The sequence below is a fragment of the Trichechus manatus genome, unplaced genomic scaffold (assembly GCF_000243295.1).
Source record: "Trichechus manatus latirostris isolate Lorelei unplaced genomic scaffold, TriManLat1.0 scaffold00171, whole genome shotgun sequence".
Lineage (NCBI taxonomy): Eukaryota > Metazoa > Chordata > Mammalia > Sirenia > Trichechidae > Trichechus > Trichechus manatus.
This window is the reverse complement of record NW_004444107.1, coordinates 4,766,053-4,787,379: the sequence shown is the minus strand read 5'-3', so window position 1 is coordinate 4,787,379 and position 21,327 is coordinate 4,766,053. Positions and strand designations below refer to the sequence as shown.

Below are 21,327 nucleotides of genomic sequence, written 5' to 3'. Positions count from 1 at the left end.
CGGGCACCATTTAGTTCTTCTGGTCTCAGGCTGATGAAGTCTCTGGTTTATGTGGCCCTTATCTGTCTCTTGGGCTACCACTTTCCTTGTGTCTTTGGTGTTCTTCATTCTCCTTTACTCCAGATGGTTGGGACCAATTGATGCATCTTAGATGGCTGCTTGAAAGCTTTTAACGGGGTCTTCCACTTTTACACTGACCCTTTACTTTACCAAGCTTGATGTCCTTCTCCAGGGACTGATCCCTCCTGATAACATGTCCAAAGTACATGAGATGAAGTCTCGCCATCCTTGCTACTAAGGACTGTAATTCTTCCAAGAGAGATTTGTTTGTTCTTCTGGTAGTCCATGGTATATTCAGTATTCTTCTTCAACACCATAAACCAAAGATGTCAATTCTTCTTCAGTCTTCCTTATTCATTGTCCAGCTTTTGCATGCATATGAGGCAATTGAAAATACCATGGCTTGGGTCAGGAGCACCTTAGTCCTCAAAGTGACATCCTTGCTTTTCAACACTTTAAAGAGCTCTTTTGCAGCATATTTGCCCATTGCAATACATCGTCTGATTTTTTGACTGCTGCTTTCATGGGCATTGATTGTGGATCCAAATAAAATGAAATCCTTGACAGCTTCAGTATTTTCTCTGTTTATCATGATGTTGCTTATCGGTTCACTTGTGAGGATTTTTCTTTTCTTTGTGTTGAGGGGCAATCCATACTGAAGGCTGTAGTCTTCGATTTTCTTCAGAAGTACTTAAAAGTCTTCTTCACTTTCAGCAAGCAAGGTTGTGTCATCTGCATATCACAGGTTGTTAATTAGTCTTCCTCCAATCCTGATGCAGTGTTCTTCCTCATATAGTCCAGTTTCTTGGATTATTTGCTCAGCATAGAGATTGAATAAGTATGGTGAAAGGATACAACCCTGACACACACCTTTCCTGATTTTAAACCATGCAATATCCCTTTGATATTTTCGACCTGAATGACTGTCTCTTGATCTATGCACAGTTTCCTCATGAGCACAATTAATTCTTCTGGAATTCCTATTTTTTGCAATGTTATCCATAATTTGTTATAATCCACACAGTTGAATGCATTTGCATAGTCAATAAAACACAGGTAAACATCTTTCTGGTATTTTCTGCTTTCAGACAGGATCTATCTGACATCAGCAATGATATCCCTTGTTCCACATCCTCTTCTGAGTTCGGCTGGAACTTCTGGCAGTTCCCTGTTCATGTATTGCTGCAACCACTTTTAAAAGATCTCCAGCACAATTTTACTTGTGTGTGATATTAATTGATAATTTCTGCATTCTGTTGGATCACCTTTCTTTGAAATGGGCACAAACATGGATCTCTTCCAGTTGGTTGGCCAGATAACTGTCTTCCAAATTTCTCTACATAGATGAGTGAACACCTCCAGTACTGTATCCGTTTGTTGAAACATCTCATTTGGTATTTTGCCAGTTCCTGGAGCCCAGTTTTTTCCCGTTCCCTTCAGTACAGCTTGGACTTCTTCCTTCAGTACCATTAGTTCTTGATCATATGCTACCTCCTGAAATGGTGCAGTGACTCTGTGTATTCCATCCATCTTCTTTTGATGTTTCCTGCATCATTCAATATTTTTCCTGTAGAATCTGTCAATATTGCAACTCGAAGCTTGAATTTTTTCTTCAGTTCTTTCAGCTTGAGAAATGCTGAATGTGTTCTTCCCTTTTGGTTTTCTAATCCCAGGTCTTTGTATATTTCATCATAATACTTTACTAAGGTTCCTTAGCAATACTTTAATCAAGCTTTCATAAAGTATAGAAATTTCTTTTACAACATACCTGATAGTCATTATAGTAGGAAAAGCACAAGATATGAAAAAAGATTAACCTGGATTCAACTGCTGGATCTGCCACATTACTAGCTGTGTGGATGATTTTCTTAACCTCTCTAAGCTATAGTTTCCTTATAAATTAAAAAAAAGAAAGAGAGAATAATTTCCACCAAAGAAGGTTGTTGTGAGAATTAAATGAGGTATTTTATTAAAGGCCTTGATATTGTATGTGTACAATATACATGTTAGTTCCTTCTCCATCTCTTCTCTACAAAGTTTTGAAACAGTTTCTTAAGTTGAACTGATGTTTACTGCCTTGTAACTTCTATTCATTAGTCCTTTTTTTTTTTTTTTTTTGACCAGTGGAGTCCTTTCCTCTCTCATCCACACCATACTTCTCCAAATATCCAGCTCTTCTATTTCCTCTTAGTTTTTTTCCTCATTGGTAAATGTACACACATATATCTCATATTACAGATCTTCCAGACATGTCACCATCCTATTTGTCTTAGAAATAAATTTTAGTGCCTCAGAGGTTTGAAAATACTCTTGTTGGGAACAAAACTGCTAGAGTAGGTTTACCTATTTGTTCTGTACATTCTTCCAGTATTTTAGCAGACTGATTTTGCACTTTGTCAACCCATCACACTATTTTGTTCATATTAACGTTAAGTTTACACAAAAATACCAGGATTTATCACTCTGGTCCATAAAGTGCATGAACTTCTTTTTGTCATTGTTGTTAGGTGCCTTCGAGTCAGTTCTGAGTTAGCGACAGTTAGTACAATAGAACTAAACTCTGCCCAGTCCTGCACCATCCTCACAATTTTTGCTATGCTTGAGCCCATCGTTGCAGCCACTGTGTCAATCCATCTCGTTGAGGGTCTTCCTCTCTTTCATTGCCCCTCTACTTTACCAAGCATAACGTCCTTCTCCAGAGACTGGTCCCTCCTGATAATGTGTCCAAAGTATGTGAGACAAAATCTTGCCATTCTCACTTCTGTGCAGCATTCTGGCTGTACTTCCAAGACAGATTTGTTCATTCTTCTGATAGTCCATGCTATATTCAATATTCTTCTCCAACACTATAATTCAAAGGTATCAGTTCTTCTTCGAGCTGCCTTATTCATTGTCCAGCTTTTGCACGCATATGAGGCGATTGAAAACACGATGACTTGTTTGATTTCTTGACAGCCGCTTCCATGGGTGTTGTGGATCCAAGTAAAAAGAAATCCTTGACAACTTGAATAGTTTCTCTGTTTATCATGATGTTGCTTATTGGCTCAGTCATGAGAATTTTTGTTTTCTTTATGTTAAGGCATAATCCATACTGAGAGCTGTAGTCTCTGATGTTCGTCAGTAAGTGCTTAAAGTCCTCTTCCCTTTCAGCAAGCAAGGTTGTGTCATCTGCATATCGCAGGTTGTTAACGAGTCTTCCTCCAATCCTGATGCCATGTTCTTCTTCATACAGTCCAGCTCTTCGGATTATTTTCTCAACATATCGATTGAAACTTCTTTTTAGTTTTAAAATTTTTACAATCATATTTGTTTTCATTTCAAAGTGCTTCATAGTTGTCCTTCAGCCTAGATCCCAAAATAAGAACGTTTTGATTACTGTCAGAGGGATTTAAGTTAGCTATTAATGAGAAAATTTTTGATTAGAGATAACATACCCTTGAGCCTTACAGCCAAGGGAAGTCATACAATCTTTTCCCAGAGAAAAGAAAAACAGCCAAGTAACTTTGTACAACCCCTTCTCTAGGTTATAAAATTGTATCATTCTATTCCTAGAGATATTTATATTGAGCCTTGATTAGAAGCATGGGGTGAGATAAAATCATGTCTCAAGGCCTCCTTTACTCTTCTATTAAACAAACAAACAAAATGTTCAAAGCAAATTTTATCCAACAAGCTTTAGAACGGTTGCCTGTGGAGCACTTTCCGAGAGGGGAAGAGGGTTTGCTGCCATCTCCTGGATGCTCATAGTAAAGTCAGTCTGGCCTGCATTTTAATGCCTGCTCAGACTTGACAAGACACCAAGATCATTTGAAAGTAGGTGTAATTTACAAGTCTGACTGTCCCTGACTGGATGAACTGGAAAACTATTTATGGTTTCTAAAGAATAAAGTTGGCTTAAGTGTTTTGTGTGTTAGAAAAGTGTTTTTCAAAGTGTGGTTCACAGTCCATTAGCATCAGAATCACCTGGGGTGTATATTACAAATACAAATTCCTGGGCCACCCCCAGACCTGCTAAATCAGAATTTCTAAGGTGGGGCCAAAAAACCTGTTGGAGTCAACTCTGACTCATAGCGACCCTATAGGACAGAGTAGAACTGCCACATAGTTTCCAAGGCTGTAATCTTTAAGGTAGCAGATTGCTGCATCTTTTCTCCATGGAGTGGCTGTTAGGTTCAAATCACCAGCCTTTCGGTTAGCAGCCAAGTACTTTAACCACTACACCACCAGGGCCCCTTAAGGTGGGGCCAAAAGCAAACCCACTTCTCTGGAGTCGATTCTGACTCATAGCGACCCCACAGGGCTTCCAAAACAGTAAATCTTTAAGGAAGCAGACTGCCACATCTTTCTCCCTCTGAGCTGCTAGTGGTTTTGAACCACTGATCTCTCCGTTAGCAGTTGAACACTTTAACCATTGCGCCACCAGGGCTCTTAATTTTCCTCTAGAATTTCTAAGCGGGGCAGGGATCTTAATTTTCCGACAGAAGTTAGAAAAGCTGTGTGTTAGAACACTATGAGGCAACCATTTGCTGAATGCAAAGGAAATCAAAATACTTGGTGAATTGAAATGTAAAATTTAAATCAAGAGGTCTAAATGATACATTTTTCTTTGCCTTTTATTTTAGTAATACTAAAAAAACAAATAACCAAACCAGTTGCCATCGAGTCAACTCCAACTTGTGGTGACCCCATTTGTGTCAGGGAAGAACTATGCTCTATTGGGTTTTCAATGGCTTATTTTTCTGAAGTAGATTTGCTAGGCCTTTCAATAACACTACCCACAATAGCAACATTTCAGTGGACATTTCATCATGTAGAATTCAATATCTATTTGGCCCATGTTGGTCTTATATGGGAGCCCTGGTGGCGCAGTGGTTAAGCATTCGGCTGCTAACCAAAAGGCTGACAGTTTGAATCCACCACCCACTCCTTGCAAACCCTATGGGACAGTTCCACCCTGTCCTATACAGTTGCTCTGCGTCAGAATCAACCTGACAGCAATGGGTTTGGAATGGTGTTTTGATCTTATATGAAGAATTATAATGAGCACAATCTGATAAGCTTTAATAAGTAGTCCAAATGGACCAGAATATCAATAGACTGAGTATAATTTAAAAAGAAAAGCTCTAACTGTGGAAGGATTGGGTATGATATCTTAAATCAACATTTTATTAATAATTGTCCAGCCCATTCCTTAGTGATTCTTAGCTCTAGAGGTTGGTTTGTGAGCATTTCCTTATTAATCTGAGATATGCTAAGAGAAAAAGAATTAAGAAGTATACAATGCAAGAAAGAGAACTACTTTTTTTTAAAAAGAAATATGTAATTACATGGTACAAAAGGAAACTAACCTAAATCAATGGAATTGTATTTGAAAAGAGAGCTATTTTGGATTAAGATAAAATTTTCAGAATCTCAGCTTGTTCTGGTTTTGTTCTCTTAAAGACCAGTCCTGACTTCTGCTTCTGACTCAGAAGGATTCTAGAAGTACCAGCAAACCCACAAAAATTCCCTGGGTTTGAAATGCAGCTGGAATTTTAGGTTCCTCCCTACAGCATTCACTCAGTTTCTGGAAATATTGTTTTTCATCTTTTGCCCTAAGACCTGGGAGTTTGCTCTGCTCAGGCCTAGGTTTCGCTCTTTCTGTTTTTGGAAGCTGATCACGCTTCTCAGGCAAGGGGCTCAATTACTCTAAAAAGGCCAGGTTGCTGACCCTTTGTCCCAGGACAGCGTTGGAGTGGAGGGATAAGAGCAGCTGTCTGCTGCGCCTTTCAGAGGTCAGCCAGCTTCTGTCAGAGCCCCAACTGCTGCAGGTCTGAATTGGGGTAGTCTCGGGGGTAGGGTTGCCAACTGTTCCACTTCCTTCGTGATAGGCCTACTTAAGCTTCAACTGTCCTACTAGAACCTTGCTCGAGATACCAACTATCCTATTTTGAGAATATACTTGATTTACAAGCATTTCCCCATAAGAGTTCTCCTTTGTTGTTCAGTACACCACACTTGTTCTATTTAATGGCAGCGCTTTGAATTGAATGCAGTACCTTTGTACTTGAATCTCAAAGCTGATGCTGAGTTTATTTTTTTAAATACTGAACTCTATCCTTAACCCATTTTTTTTTAATCCTGATCTCATCTTTGAATACCACTACAACAATGCTTTGAAGACAAAGCAAAAAGAAAAAGTGATAAACAGAATGGATACTGAAGAATATAGACATATAAAACTTCAGTAAGAAGAAAAAAGTAGAGAAGAAAAAAAAAAAAGATGTCTCAGTAAAAGACTCCTGGGGATAGATTCCTTACGCCACTATGAGATTTAGATTGACACGGCTTCCACTTTTTCTGTGTTAGCTGTGGTAGGTCTCTTAAACTGGGATTCATATTAACAGAGAACACAGTTTAATTGTTGTGCATATGTGTGTGCTTCCTCCTTGGAAGCTTTTGAAATAGTACCTATTATTTATTGAGCACCCATTATACTAATATTGATAGGTAACTTGTATTAAATACTTTCTGTCAGGTGTTGTTCTACAGTAATAACACATACCGATTCATTTAATCTTCATAACAACCATGAGTTAGACCTACTATCATCTCCATTTTACAGCTCAGGCTTCTGAGGCACAGAGAGGCTGAATAATTTAGCTAAAGACTCCCAGCTAGCAAGAGGCAGACCTGGGATTCAGATGTAGGCAACATGGCCCCAGAGTCCATAATCTTAAGCACTACAAAGTATACATCTGTATGCTCAGTATTTACATGCATTATTTCACCTAAGAATACACGAATTTTGTTTTAGAAATGGTTACCTATTGCTTTCACTAAATAAAATCATGGCTTTTAAAATTTAACTTAAAATTCTTGGGAACATTTTTTCTGCATTATTATTATTATAATTGGAGGGCTTTCTTCTCATCATCATTCTCTTTTTTCTTAATTTACCTGGTGTAAATCAGTACAAATTTAATAATATATTATGCTAGTTGGTTGGAAGTGGTGGGTGTTTGTGGTATTCAGTTTAGCGCATTGCAAGTATTTTAGTCAGTGTTGCTCTTTGCTGCTGTCGAGTCAGTTTAGACTTGTGGCGACCCCATGTATGCAGAGTAGAACTGCTCTATAAGGTTTTCAAGGCTGTGACCTTTTAGAAGCTGATCGACAGGCTCATCTTCCAAGGTGCCTCTGGGAGGGTCTGAACTGCCAACCTTTTTGCTAGTAGTTGAGTTTGCACCATCTAGGGGTCCAATAGTAACTAGCAAAATAATGAGCTTTGCTGTACCATTTATGGAGTTGTAAGCAGTCATTGAAAAGCCTATGGATTGCAACAGTCCAATCCACAGCCAATTATGGGGATGGCACAGGACCCGGCAGCATTTCGTTTCATTGTGCAAATGATGGCCATGAGTCGGGGGCAGACTCAAGGGCAGCTAACAACAACATCACTTGGAGCTACCAAATTCTAAGAAGATTTTTCAATATTTCTCACTTTGATTTAGAAAGTTTAAACTAATTTTTGAATCATTCCTAAGAATAAAGCTTATTACCTCTGATAGGGGCAGGGCCAAGACGGCCGAGTAGTCTAACGCTTCTGGTAGACCCTCTTACAACAAAGACCAGAAAAAACAAGTGATTCAAAATAATACATGGCAGTGTGGGAGCCCTGAACATCAAAGGCAGAGTTGAGGAACCAGACTGAATGGCAGGGAGAGGGAGACACTGTTCGGAAGCAGAGAGGATTTGCCAGACCTGACCCGGTGAGAGTCTGAGCCCTTCAGGCCTGATCACCTGGGGGATGAGCGGTGATGTAGGCAAGCAATGGTGCTCGGGAGGCGCGTTTTCTGCACTGGGAGACACCCAGCTGCTGAGAGTCTACACAGCCACCCAGAACCAGTGAGAAGCAGCCCTCTATCCGGCGAAAGATAGGTAATTGCGTATGGCCTACCGCACGGATCAAAAACACCCCCCTTAGGGAAAAACCTCTCTCCCATTTACCTCCCTGCTCCCTGCGCTGCACTGAGTTCTGGATCGGCTTCAGCAATTGCTGAGTCCCCTGGGCCGGAAGTAGGATCTGTCACATGCCGGGAGCCATTCTCCCTGCCTTGGAGAGTGAACAAGTTAACAAACGGGGAAAAAATAAACTGCTGGCTCCCCTAAGCCAGGAACCCAGGGTAGGCACAGCTCCTTTGCCTAGGCAAAGGCATAAGGGATCCATCCACGGACTTTGAGTGCCTTTCCCCCTGCACAGACTTCTGTGGGCCCATCTCAACAGCGTAGGCCCTCATCACTGCAGTACAACAGGGTATATACTGGAACTCTAACTTCAGCTGTTTCAGCTGTGAAGTGGCAGGTTCTTGACATTTGACACTGCTCTGCCTATTAAGCAGAGTCTTCACCTACCCACATCAGGGGCCTGAGGACTGGTAGCTCCACCCACACCACCTAGCCACCTGGGATAGGGGCCCATGAATAAGAGATGCCCCTCAGTCCTTACAGCCATCAGCATTAGGTGCTCATAGTCCAGCTGCAAAAGCCACCTGCCTATGTGCTCTAGGGAGCAGGGACATGTCTTCCTCCTGGACACTCGGAGGTGGCCATCAGCCCCCTGCCTTGCTCAGAGTGTGTCCCCCTGCTGCAGCCAGATGCCTGTGCCTACACCAATCACCCATGCCTATCTAAGACTCTAAGTGAGAGCCTACACCACACACTTGGTGGCTATCTACCTGGGCACCTGAGCTGAATCCACACAGGAGGAGTGGGTGGACTCCTGCGCTCACATACCTAGTAACAGATCTAACCACCTGGTGACAGGACATTAGAGCTTCAAAGGTGCCAATAATCTAACTAGCTCATACGAGCAGACTATTAGGGCATATCAAAACAAAATAAGAAGCTAGGACACAGTAAGCAAACATAAAATAAGTCAATATAATAACTTATTGATGGCTCAGAGACAACAGTCAATATCAAATCACATAAACAGGCAATCCATGATGGCTTCAGCAAGTTCCCAAAATAAAGAATCTAGAATTTTTCAGAGGAGGAAAATTTCTTGGAATTACCGGAGGCAGAATACAAAAGATTAATACATGGAACTCTTCAAGAAATTAGGAAGGAAGCTAAGCCAAACACAGAACACACAATAGAGGAAATTACCTCTGATAAACAATTCCTTTCATCTGTGACTTGAGTCTTCTTGTGGTCAAGAGAGGCAGTGTGGCCTTGTGATTAGAGCTTGGCTCTGTATCTTGACTATTAAGCCTTGAGTCTTAGTCTGTCACTTTAAACAAGTTCCTTAACTTTTCTTCATGTCAATTTCCTTATTTGTAAATGAGTATGATGATAAGGATGATAAGAATACCAACCTTGGAGTGTTTTTGTGATGACTAAAAGAGATACTAGTAAAGTACTTAGAATGGTACCTAGTACATAACCAAAAAACCAAACCCATTGCTGTCAATTCCGACTCACAGCAATCCTATAGGACAGTGCAGAACCGCCCCATAGGGTTTCCAAGGAGCACCTGGTAGATTCAAGCTGCAACCTTTCAGTTAGCAGCTGAACTCTTAACCACTGTGCCACCAGGTTTTCCACCTAGCACAGTAACCCCCAAAACCCACAGCCATCGAGTCGATTCCAACTCATAGCCACCCTATAGGACATAGTAGAACGGCCCCGTAGGGTTACCAAAGCTGTAAATCTTTACTGACACAGATTGCCACATCTTTCTCCCTCTGAGCCACTGGTGGATTCGAACCGCCAACCTTTGGGTTAGCAGCCGAATGCTTTAACCTCTGTACTACAGGGGCTCTTTAGCACATAGTAAGTCCCCCATTATTTTCAATTTTAATTCAAGGCAATGACACTCTGCAAATATACTGAGGAGTTTTTAGTGATGGGAATGTTCAAAACCCCTGCTTAAAATCCATTATACTATTTCCTCTGGAGATGTTTTCAGAATAACAATGTGACGCATTTAAACATAAGGTGTAAAAATGTCCTTGCTGGGAAGTCTTTGACAGAAATAACTGTTGAGAAATCTTCCGTCGAGGACACTCTGGAGCAGGAAAGGTTTGCTGCCTTACGGACGTCAAGATGAATATAGCTCAACTGGGAAAGACTCCAGGGAATGCTAAGAATCGGTTACTTTTTAGAATATAGTTTGAAATACTCGAAACTTGTGACTCTGTCAGCATTTTTCAGTTTAGAATTATTCTTTTTGAAGTGCTTCAAGTTAATTATTCACTCAGGAGCAAACCAAGCTGGATGTTGATTTACTAGTTAATAAGAAAGTTCCTTGAATTTACACTTAGTCAGAATGGCATGACACAAAGTGGGAGAGCGTACTTTTATGTAGAGACTTAGATTTGCTTTATTTTTTTTAATGACATTCCTCTCCACTTCCAGCCTATGAATATCATCTATTCAACCTGAATTCAAAAATGAAAGAATTTTGGGAACTCACAAAAATTCACTTTCAAATTCATCTTTTAAACTCATAAAACAGATGATGCTTCTTTTTCAGACACTGATTTTTACTTCCAACATACTGTCAGAGTATCTGATTTTATGAGCAATCTTATGAAAGTGGAGTCAAAGCCAACTACAAGGCATCAACTGAGTGGTCTCTTGGTGAATCAGTTTGGTGAATACATTATTAACAGGCCCCAGGGTGGGATTCTGGGGTCTGATGAGACTGTAGAAACCATGTGGTACTGCATGAAGAGCACAGGCTTGGATGTCAGACAAATATCTAGGTCTAACCTTTGCCCACTACTTACATGCTTAGTGATTCTTGGGTAAATTGTTTAGTCTCTCTGAGCTTGAGATACTGCATATTTTTAAATGGAAATAACAATATCTTCCCTTATAGGGTAATTCTGAGGAGTAACTGAAATCACAGTATAATTGGTTAAGAGTGCAGGTTCCAAACAGTATCCAGAGTCTACTACTTAACATGGTGTGATCCTGGGCAAGTTATTCAGCATCTTTGTGCCTCAGAATCACATCTATAATCTATAAAATGGAGAAAATGATAGGACCTATCTCATAAGGACAACTGATTAAAAGAAATAATCTATGATAGATACTTGGCACAGTTCAAGACTCACAGTTTGTGCTCAATTAATGATTGCTATTATTAGATCTTATGTAATTAACACAATTCCTGGTATCTAGAAGAAACTTAATATATCAACCACCTCCCCTCCCACAATACCCACCCACCTTTTCCTCAGGACCCATGAGGTTGTCTGAAGGGCTGTCACAGCTTCCATCCCTACCTATGTCATCCTGACTTGGACCATAATGCTTGACTCAGGGATTTTGGGTAGCTTTGAAAACAAATCATTCCAGTAAATAAAAGTATCAAAGATTTCCTGACATAAAATGTCTTCTGAAGGAAAGAAAACAAAACAAAAACACTTCGATTTATGTTATTTGCTTCCTAGAAGAAAATATTTCTCAATTTATTCCTAGAATGTGCGTTTCTATCAAACTCAGGGCCTACTGCAATTCTTGGAATTTTTTTGCTCACGAGCAAACAATTAATCCTTATCAAGGAGCTCAAGAAGTGAGAGCTGTGAAAGCAAGATTCCTCCACAGCATATTTGAATGTCATTATGGTTATTATTATCATTATTATCAGGAAGAAGGAGAAGAAGCCCAGGTGGCGCAGTGGTTAAACACTCGGCTGCTAACCAGGTCGGTGGTTTGAACCCACCAGCCACTCCCAAGGAGGAAGATATGGCAGTCTGCTTCCATAAAGATTACAGCCTTGGAGATCCTATGGGGCAGTTCTACACTGTTCTATGTGGTAGCTATAAGTTGGAATCCACTCAGTGGCAACGAGTTTTTAGAGGAAGGAGAGTAGGCTGGAAAGTAGGTCCTTTGTAATATTTTAATTGTTGTTGTCATTAGCTGTGTCAAGTCAGCCTCCAACTCATAGAGACCCCATCTGCCATTGTGATCCATAGAGTTCGTTGACTAATTTTCACAAGTAGATCACCAGATCTTTCTTCTTTGTCTTAGTCTGGAAGCTTCACTGAAACCTGTTCAGCATCTTAGCAATATGCAAACCACCACTAACAGATGAGTGGTGGCTGCACATGAGATGCATTGGCTGGGAGTCAAACCCAGGTCTCCCACATAAAAGGTGAGAATTCTGCCACTGAACTACCACTGCCCCCTATATTTTAATTAGGAACCAAAAAATGAAAAACTTAAAAAATTGTATATTTCAGTAACAGAAAATTGTTTAAAACTATAACAACAACAACAAAAAAAAACCCCAAATCTCTTGCTGTCGATTCCAACTCATAGTGACCCTATAGAACAGAGTAGAACTGCCCCATATGGTTTCCAAGAAGCAGCTGGTGGATTCAAACTGCCAACCTTTTGGTTAGCAGCCGAGCTCTTAACCACTGCACCACCAGGACTCTGTTTAAAACTGCAGGACTCTATAAAAGCCTAACTTTCTCCCCCTTAAACTTGAGGTATGCTTTATTAGCTGGAAAAACTTTGATAAAATCAAGAGACTGAGAAATGTCTGACACAATTTGATGTTTTTTAATTAAATTCTTCTCCATTCAATTGCCTCAGAGTAGTAAGTTCTGTGATTTCCAAGTGCCAACTGATAATTCTGGGTACAAATATACATGCTAGAGACACAGATTTTTGAAAGATTGCTGGATCTGATAACATCAAGGAAAGGATGTCTCTGATGTGGGCTTCTCCAGAAGACTGATTTTTATTGGCCTGATGCTCCATAGGATGTCCTGTAATTTTTGTCCTTGTTTTTTAGAATGGTGGAGGGACAGAGTCTGGCCTCTTTCGGCAATTTTGCCTGATATTTGGGTACTGTGGGAAATACTAGTGTGCTTTATGGCACAAGGCCAATTCTGATGGGAAGTCTAGAGAAGAATTCAATTCCGCTTTTTCCCAGAATACTTGTTGACAAACTCAACAGCACTGAAGTGTTACATGTGTTTTTGTGTCCCCCAGAGTCCAGTGATATGGGGACATGAGACCAGCAAGGGTCAGTGTTTCTGGGAAGACAATGTTGGTTCTCAGAATTTACATATTTTTCTCATGAACTTATACAATTTTTTACAACAAACTCTACAACCCTCATTTTAGGAAAGGATGAACGCATACCCCACCTCTTCCCTCTGGAAGCATTTAGCTTTTCAAAAAACAATCACTTCTTTTTGATGACCATGACTTCAAATACCCTTCCTGCCAGGCTGGTGGTGACTCATGAAATAGCAACTGATTTCAGGGACATTCCCTGAGACTTTGAGTTCCTGTACATTCTCTGTTTTATAACTGGATGAAATTAGACACAGAAAAGGGCCTTTATTTGGTAGATTAAAAGTCAGACACTAATTACCACGTATCTTCTTGCGCTCTCAAGACATTTTACTGTGAAATCGCCACATAGTCAGAATATTTGACATGCTGTTCAGCAGCAAATGACCTTCAAAGTTCTTTAACCTAGTAACTGCAAATAAGAAAATAGTCCCAGTCCACCCCCTTTAAATATAGACCACTTGTTCTTGACATCTCAGATGTGACTCCTATCGCCAGGCTAGAATTTAGGCTGTGTGATAATACTCAGCTGTTCTACAATGTCTACTTCTTGAAAGAAGTCGGAGCTATCTGAAAGAGTTAAATAATCCTGGCTTACTTTGAAGAACTATTTGTAACTCAGATTGGTTTTCCTAAGATTAAAATGAGTTACCTCTTGTGAAGATTAAATAATATAATTCATATAAAAGCTGGATACATGTTATCGTTAACAATCACACTAGATATATTTTGAAGTACAAACTTCTACATGCTCTAGAATGACAAATCGAAAGTGTCTTATTAAACATATCCTTAAATATTTATTCCTACTCTATCGATGAATGCAGAAAACTGTTCTTTTTCCTCCTTCAGAACAGAATGTGTCTATTATTGAAATACTAGAAATAAAATTGTGTTATAACATTAAATTAGCAATGCTCAGATTCCCAATCTTACCAGTTCTGTGTGAGTCAGCCTGTCCTCTTGTAAAACTAAGAAAGATAACGAATGCTGTAGTTACATCTACCTAGCACTTTTCTTCCTAGAATCTCAAGTGTTCTGCATACTCACTACGGCACAACATTACTATCAGGAAAAGAGGTTTGAGACATTATTAAGGCAAAGTTCATGGAAAGAGATTTGCTTAAGGTCCCGCAGTAAGTCAGTGACTGTGATGACATTTTAGTTTATATTCTGGTACTTGTAAACCATGCAGTGGATTCTTGGGATAATGTATATAGGCACCTAACATAACATAGGCACTCAGTATATGATCATTGCTATTACGGTGATGATGTGCACTTAACTTCATAGGTGCTGGACCTAGAAATTAAGCTAACAAAAGACAAAGGAAGAGACAAGGTGCTAAAAACGAAACAAAATTGCCTCCCTAAATCACACAACCAGCCAGCCAATCAACCAACCAATCACCACCACAATGAAGTCAACAACATCCACATTGCACAGGGTGACCAGTGGGAGGAAAGCTGATGTCATGAATTTTAACTCTCCCACCTGCTACACTGACATCACCTCCATAGCCCCAGCATGAATGGTACATAGAGTTTAATCTGCATGCAAGTTCCCAGAGGGCTCCCTGATAGGGAAGAAGAGGCAAAGGAAATTCCTATAACTCCTGGGAGGTAGTTTAGACCTTCTCTCTTCCACTCCCCATACCCCTCAGGGTGAGGTCACACTATCAGTTGTGAGTACAGTTTTGGAAAAATCCCGCCCGTCTTCTATAAAGTGGGACTGTGTGGTCCAAGCTAAGACCTATGCTACCAATTCCCAGTCTAAGTTGTAGATGTTTTGCGTGCCTGTCATGCCTCCCAGAAGCTTTTTGGGAACTCCAAACAGTCCCCGAATGACTAGAAGATACAGTTATACTAGTTGTGTCTTTAGTCATCAACTCTAAATAGTGGCTCAGTTAAGATCACCACCTGTCCAACAGGAAATGGACTGAAAATGCTTCTCATTCCTACATACCACAAACCACTGGACAACTGGGAATACTTCTGGGTCATCACTATACTAGTCTACATTTGAACCGACGATCTCAGATGGACTACCTGTGTATTCCATTATCTTTCCTTTGATGCATGCCATGATTTAAATGTTATGTTAAGAATTCAAAGTTACAAAAATTATCTTTCCTGCTTCACTTTAAGAAGCTTTTTATGGTTGTTCTATTTGAAAAGAATGCAAAATGTACACCATTCAACGGACTTCCTTTGTGGGGAACAATAGAAAAAAAATTCTGTTATATAGATTGCTTTTTCCTTTATCCTGCATTAATCTTGCTAATTGATTTCCCAAAAAGGCAAATAATAGGCTGAGCTACATCCTGTGGTTGTGACCTCTAGGTAAATTGCCACCAAAGGCAAGGGGAGATTTTCTAGAGAAAAGCAGAAGAATCAGCTCCATTGTTCTGTAGAAAACTTACTTCTCTTTGAGTTGTTTTAGAAATACCTAAGGCTTGAATTTTTACAGTGCACAGAGAAATGGAAATACTCACAAAAGGAATTTCAGATATGGAACATAAGAGAAATATCAGAGAAATGACCTAGATCAGAACAGCTCATACAGGGAAGGTTTAAAAAATACATACATTCAACAGATAAAGAAGAAAGTAATATTTTAATAGGATAGTGAAAAATATAGCTGATTGACAGTGACAGCGGAAAAGAACAGGAATACAGATATTTTCAGAGAATTAAAATGGTACCATGTACCATCAAACCAGGCAAGTTTTTAATGATAGGTCTCTAAAGATATTTCCTGTATAGAGTAGATGGTTTTCCTTGAGCTGTCATAAATTCTTTGTAGTTCTCTACATTAAGTCATGTTGAATATTTTCCACGGCTGCTCAGACTCAGACTTAAAATAGATACGAGAAAGGTCTTCAGGTTTACTCTCAGTAACATTACTAACTTCATAGCCAGCTGGATGATGGCATAGTGCGTAACCAGTCCAAATTTACAAGATAACCTTGCCTGGGTCCTCCTGGTCCATCAAACATAAATAACAAAGTGAAGGTGCAAGGATAGAATTGAAAGGAAGAGTGGAAGAAGCAGTCGTCAAAAAGCAAAACAAACATGAGAAAAAAATCTGTGAGGTCACTCAGAAATGATGCTGATAATTGTGTGTTCTCACGCTCCAGCCTCCACACACATGGGTTCCTCGTGCTTCACAATCAGCCCCTGTAGTCAGTCACCCTTCAGGCCTCAATCGTTCAGTTTCCCCAGGTAAAGTAATAGTCATGTATATCTTTATGTGCATCCTGCTCACCTCTTCATACGTTACGCCATGGTACTGTACTCTACTGCTTGCCTCAGCTGAGGAAAACAAACTAATGCTATCGTAGGCAATTGGAGATGTACTTACTTAGTTCCTACGAAAGTGGAGGAGGAAGATGGGAATTAATCTCTAAGGATAACTGTCCTTGCCCTACCCCACTTACTTTAAACAAATCTTCTGAAATGAGTTAATACATGTAAAACATCTGGCCAAAAACCTAACATATAATAACCAAACCAGTTGCCATTGAGCCGCCTGCGACTCATGGCTACCCCATGTGTATGAGAGTAGAATTTTGCTCATAGGGTTTTCAATGGCTGATTTTTGGGAACTAGATCGCCAGACCTTTCTTCTGAGGTACCTTTGGGTGGACCAGAACTGCCAACTTTTAGGTTAGTAGCCCAGTGCATTAACCGTTTGCACCACCCGAGGACTCCAATATACAGGTGCTCAGTAATTATCAATATCCTCCTTCCTACCCACCTCTTACTAAACTATGTACATTCCAACAATCCTTAGGGTATCTTCTCTGCAATATCAAACAGGTGGCTGAGGTTGACAGACCATAGCTGATCCCTGTATTTGATATATTTCTTATTCCTTTAACACTAATAATAGAGATAATGCACTACTTAAAAAAGAAGAAACCTTAGTCAATACATGTTATATTTTCACTACATTTGAACCTTTTCATCATAGGCACACAGATGTTATCTTATATAAAGGCTGTGTCCAAATGTTTGATAACACCGATCACTATCTGTCTTGTGGCTAACACATAAATCCTGAGGATCCTGCTTACTTAATATAATGGCACATGTCTATTTTGGGGTGCTCCCAAATTTTTTAAGTGTGCAAAGAAGATAAATGTATTCTAAGTCAATCTGAGTTAGATTTTTGACTCATTAAAAATATTATGCTCCTTGGACCCAGATTGGGAGGTGACATATCTGAAATTAAGTAAATTAAGGACTGGCTAGGCATTCTTGGGGAGTCAAGTAACACTGCAAACAATTCATTTCAAGCAAAGTGGACACTCAGCTTCAGCTACTCGATTACTCTTCCACAATAGATGGTTTCCACACCTGAACTGTGACACCACTTTTCTTGGCTGAGAACTTCGGCCTTGGTGCCACAAAATATGAGGCGGATTCTTGCTTTGGAGAGGTGGGAATGGCCACAGGCACTGGGGATGCGCTGACTGGTGAGGTGGCTTCTGCAAAGAAGGTAGGCTGAGAGCTGTAGGCTGGGACTGAGTACACCGACAAAGGCTGCACATTAGTGGGAGAACTAGCATTCACTGGCCAGGGAGGAAGTGCTTGCTTCAAGGCTGGAGCCGGACTGACCTTAACTGCTGACTTTTGGGGGAGGCCATCCTTTGCATCTGGAGGTTGGAAAGTAAACAAGGATGCATTGAGCTGATATGGTTGGTGCTTCATCACATCCAAGGCATTGAGGGGTTTCTTGCCCTTTTTCTTGCTTGTTTTGGAGGCTTGGGGGGCTGATGGCTGGGACTTGACGGCAGCCAATGGGTAACAGGGGGAGTGGATAGGGTTGTAGGCCACAGGAGGAGGTGCTCGGACATTGGAAGAATACTTCCAACTGGCTGGTAGAGATGGAGTGGGAGACTGACCACGGGCAGCATGGGCCTGCACGGTATCTGAATCGACCACATACTTCTCCATTCTCGACTGCCTTTTGGCAAAGAGCTGGGCTCCTTTCCCACTCATTCCTGGAAGCTCATTGGATGGTCCCAATGCACCAGCACGAGCAGTGTTTACTGTTGGTACAGGAGCTGTAGACTTGGGTGTATAACTCTTACTGGCTACTGCTGCTTGTGGTCCTTTGAAGGGACCAGCCAAGTTCAGAGAACTTGCAGGCCGAGCAGGAGGGTAAGAAGGCTGGGCTATTTTAATGGAGGAGGCAACGGTGCCCTGGGATGGGTTTGAGGTGGGGAAGGCAGGAGGTTGGGTTGGAGCCACTCCAGGAGACCAGACTGGAGAAACTGGAGTTACTGGTTGGGAGGATGAGGACTTGACTGCAGGTTTTGGAGCAACAGGCGGTGGGGTCTTTTGTTTAGAAGAGGAGCTTTGCATGAAATTGCAAGCCTCTGCCCCTAAACTGAGGTAGTCTTCTTCGGGTCCGGAATCACCTCCAGCTCCAGTGCCCCGCTTGCCTTCTGAATGTTGAAGAAGTGACAAGAGTTCGGGGTTTGGGCTTACTTTGGGCTCCTTGAAGGTGAACATGGGTTTTGTAGTGCTTCTCCTTTTGGCTTCCTGCAATATTCCTGTTCTTTTTGCTGGCACGGCGATTCTCTCATCCCGGGAAGCTATTCGCTCAGATGAATCGTAAAAGGCTGGCTGGGACCATGGGGCAGGCTGAGGCCATGGAGGTGGTTGTGCTGGGCCAGCTGTTGGACTTGATACCCCTCTGGAGAAGCCTTCAGGTGGAGGAGTGACTGCAGAATAAGGAGGAGGTGCAGGAAAGTCAGCGATGGGACTCGTTACGTTTCTGGTTGGGGAGAAGGGGGTTGCTGGCTGGTTCACAGACCCTGGGAAGGGTTTTGCCGTCCTGTTCATAAGGATCATCCTCTGGGCCTCTGCTGTCTCAGGTGCCCCACTAAAGCCATTCTGCTGGGGTACGGTGCCAAGACCCTGGCTCACTTCGACGTAGCTTTTGCTCACAGAACTCTGCATTCTCACTGATTCTTCTTCTTTCCTTTGGTGGGAAGTCATGGTTCTCAGGCCATCTGTCTGAGCAGCACCTGGTTCTCTGCTTGGCATTCCACTCATCCTCTCCTCCTCTTTTTGGGCTGTGATCTGATCCATCCTCTCCCTCCTCTTAGCAAACATGAGGGCCCCCTTGCCTGTGGTGTCTGGCAGCATCTCCATCTTGTCCCCTCTGTTCAGTTTCTTTTCAATGTCCACCAGTCCAGAATCCCAGTCAAAGTTCACAACTTGTGGGTTGTCGTCAATGTCAGACACTAACTCTTCATCCACCTCTGACTCGCTCGTGCCCAGAAATGCTACTTCACATGTATCCTCTTTGTCGCCTTCTTCCTCCTCGTCTGCCTCTCGCTCAAGCTCTCCAGTACCGTAGCTGACTAGGGTGTATTTCCTGGCCCTTCGACGACGCTTCTTAAACATCAACACCCCCTTGGAGTTGGGGTTGGGGGCATCTGTTAGAAGGAGGGCAATACTTTTGCATTTAGATTTAGCTTCTTTCACCTGCTTTTCTGATAGGCTTTCACTCCTTCGGAGACCTAGGGAAGATACAAAAACTATATTGAGTTGATTAGTTCAAGGAAGACTCCACAGCAACTCAGAAACTGACTTCTTTTTTGCTGTAACTCTTTTTCTCTATCCAAGGGGAAAATGAAGATGGAAAAAAACATTCTTACAATTGGCAACTGGATTTTGAAGGGATCCAATTCATTTCTCTTTATTTCTTTTAAAATTTATACTTGTATAATAATATACAATTATAAATATACAACATATAATGTCCCATCTCATTTGTTTATGTAAATACATTTTTGATATACTGATTAAACTATGTTTATACATTTATTTCTCTATGGATCCTTATATTTTAATTTAACAATAAAATTGGCTAGTAAATGCCAGTTAATAGGATGTAATTAAAATTAAAAAGGAAATAACTTAAGGACTTAATATTTTTTGAAAAACAAGTTAGGGCATACCTTGTAAGTTGAAATAAAAGTATATTTTGCACTTCTACATTGGGATAATAAAGTGTCAGTATAAAACTGTTTCCAAGCATCTCAAAAGGGAGGGGACCCCAAGAAAATTATATTTACCTAAATGTTTTAATGTAATGGATTTAGATATTTAGTTTTATTCTTTTTATTTTCACATCCTTCCATAATCTTTGCATTCATAGCTACTAAATTAAGTTAAAAAACACTGAATTAGTAATAAGTGAAGGTAGTAAATCAATAATTAGTAATAATTCAGAATACTAGATTTTGTGAATACATATAAGAAATTTTAGCTACAAATTGTCTAGACAAATTGATTTCTAAATGTATTGCTATCTTGGAAATATAATGGTAGTACTTTAATTGCAGCAAACCAAAGCAGCAAACCAAAAACAAAACAAAACAAACCCGTTGCCATCAAGTCAATTCTGAGTCATAGCAACCCTATAGGACAGAGTAGAACTGTCCCATAAGATTTCCAAGGCTATAAATGTTTATGGAAGCAGACTGCCACATCTTTCTCCCATGGAGCGGCGGGTGGGTTCAAACTGCTGACCCTTTGGTTAGCAGCTGAATGCTTTAACCACTGTGCCACCAGGGCTCCTTAATTGCAGTAAGAATAGTTGCAAATCTTGATGAAATTTTAAAAATCTATGACTAGGGACTATGTGTTAAAACTGATGCAGAAATTATTGTCATTTAAAACTAGAGTTCAATAGTTCTAAAATAACAAAAATTATACTTAAATTTTTTGTTTTATAATTATTGTTATCAGAAATAAATTGGTGGTGAGTTTATAACATCAGTTAATTATAATCATGGCTTCAATAACGGGCATGATTCACAAATAGTTCCTCAAAATAGTTAAATAAGAATTTAAAAATTTTTTAAATATTTTAAAATAGAAAATTAGCTCTTTTTGTCACTGGAAAAAATATCAGATTTGTTCATTTAAAAATATAATCAGAGAAAATAATTGTATAATGAAGTTTCAGATACTCACTGGTGATCACAATTTTCAACAGAGAAAATGGTAAAAAAATGTGGCCATTACTAAATGTAATTCCTTTTCTGACTAGTGTTATACAACTTATTATTAAACTGACAGTCACAGTTGCACAGTTGTTGCTAACTTCACTGCCAAAATGTAAAATATGTGAATGCTGCTTGAAAGCTTTTGTTTAATAATG

The 21,327-nt window shown here is 40.3% G+C and overlaps 1 protein-coding gene across 2 annotated transcripts in view; it reads right to left on the bottom strand.

The window, feature by feature from the left end:
* Window positions 1-21,327, bottom strand: part of SYNPO2 (synaptopodin 2) — a 221,489-nt gene that overhangs the window by 18,491 nt on the left and 181,671 nt on the right. For both annotated transcript variants that reach the window (XM_004386805.2, XM_012558526.2), the window contains exon 4: window positions 17,502-19,678. In XM_004386805.2, coding sequence (XP_004386862.1) covers window positions 17,502-19,678 — 2,177 coding nt within the window. The remainder of the gene's footprint in view (window positions 1-17,501; window positions 19,679-21,327) is intronic.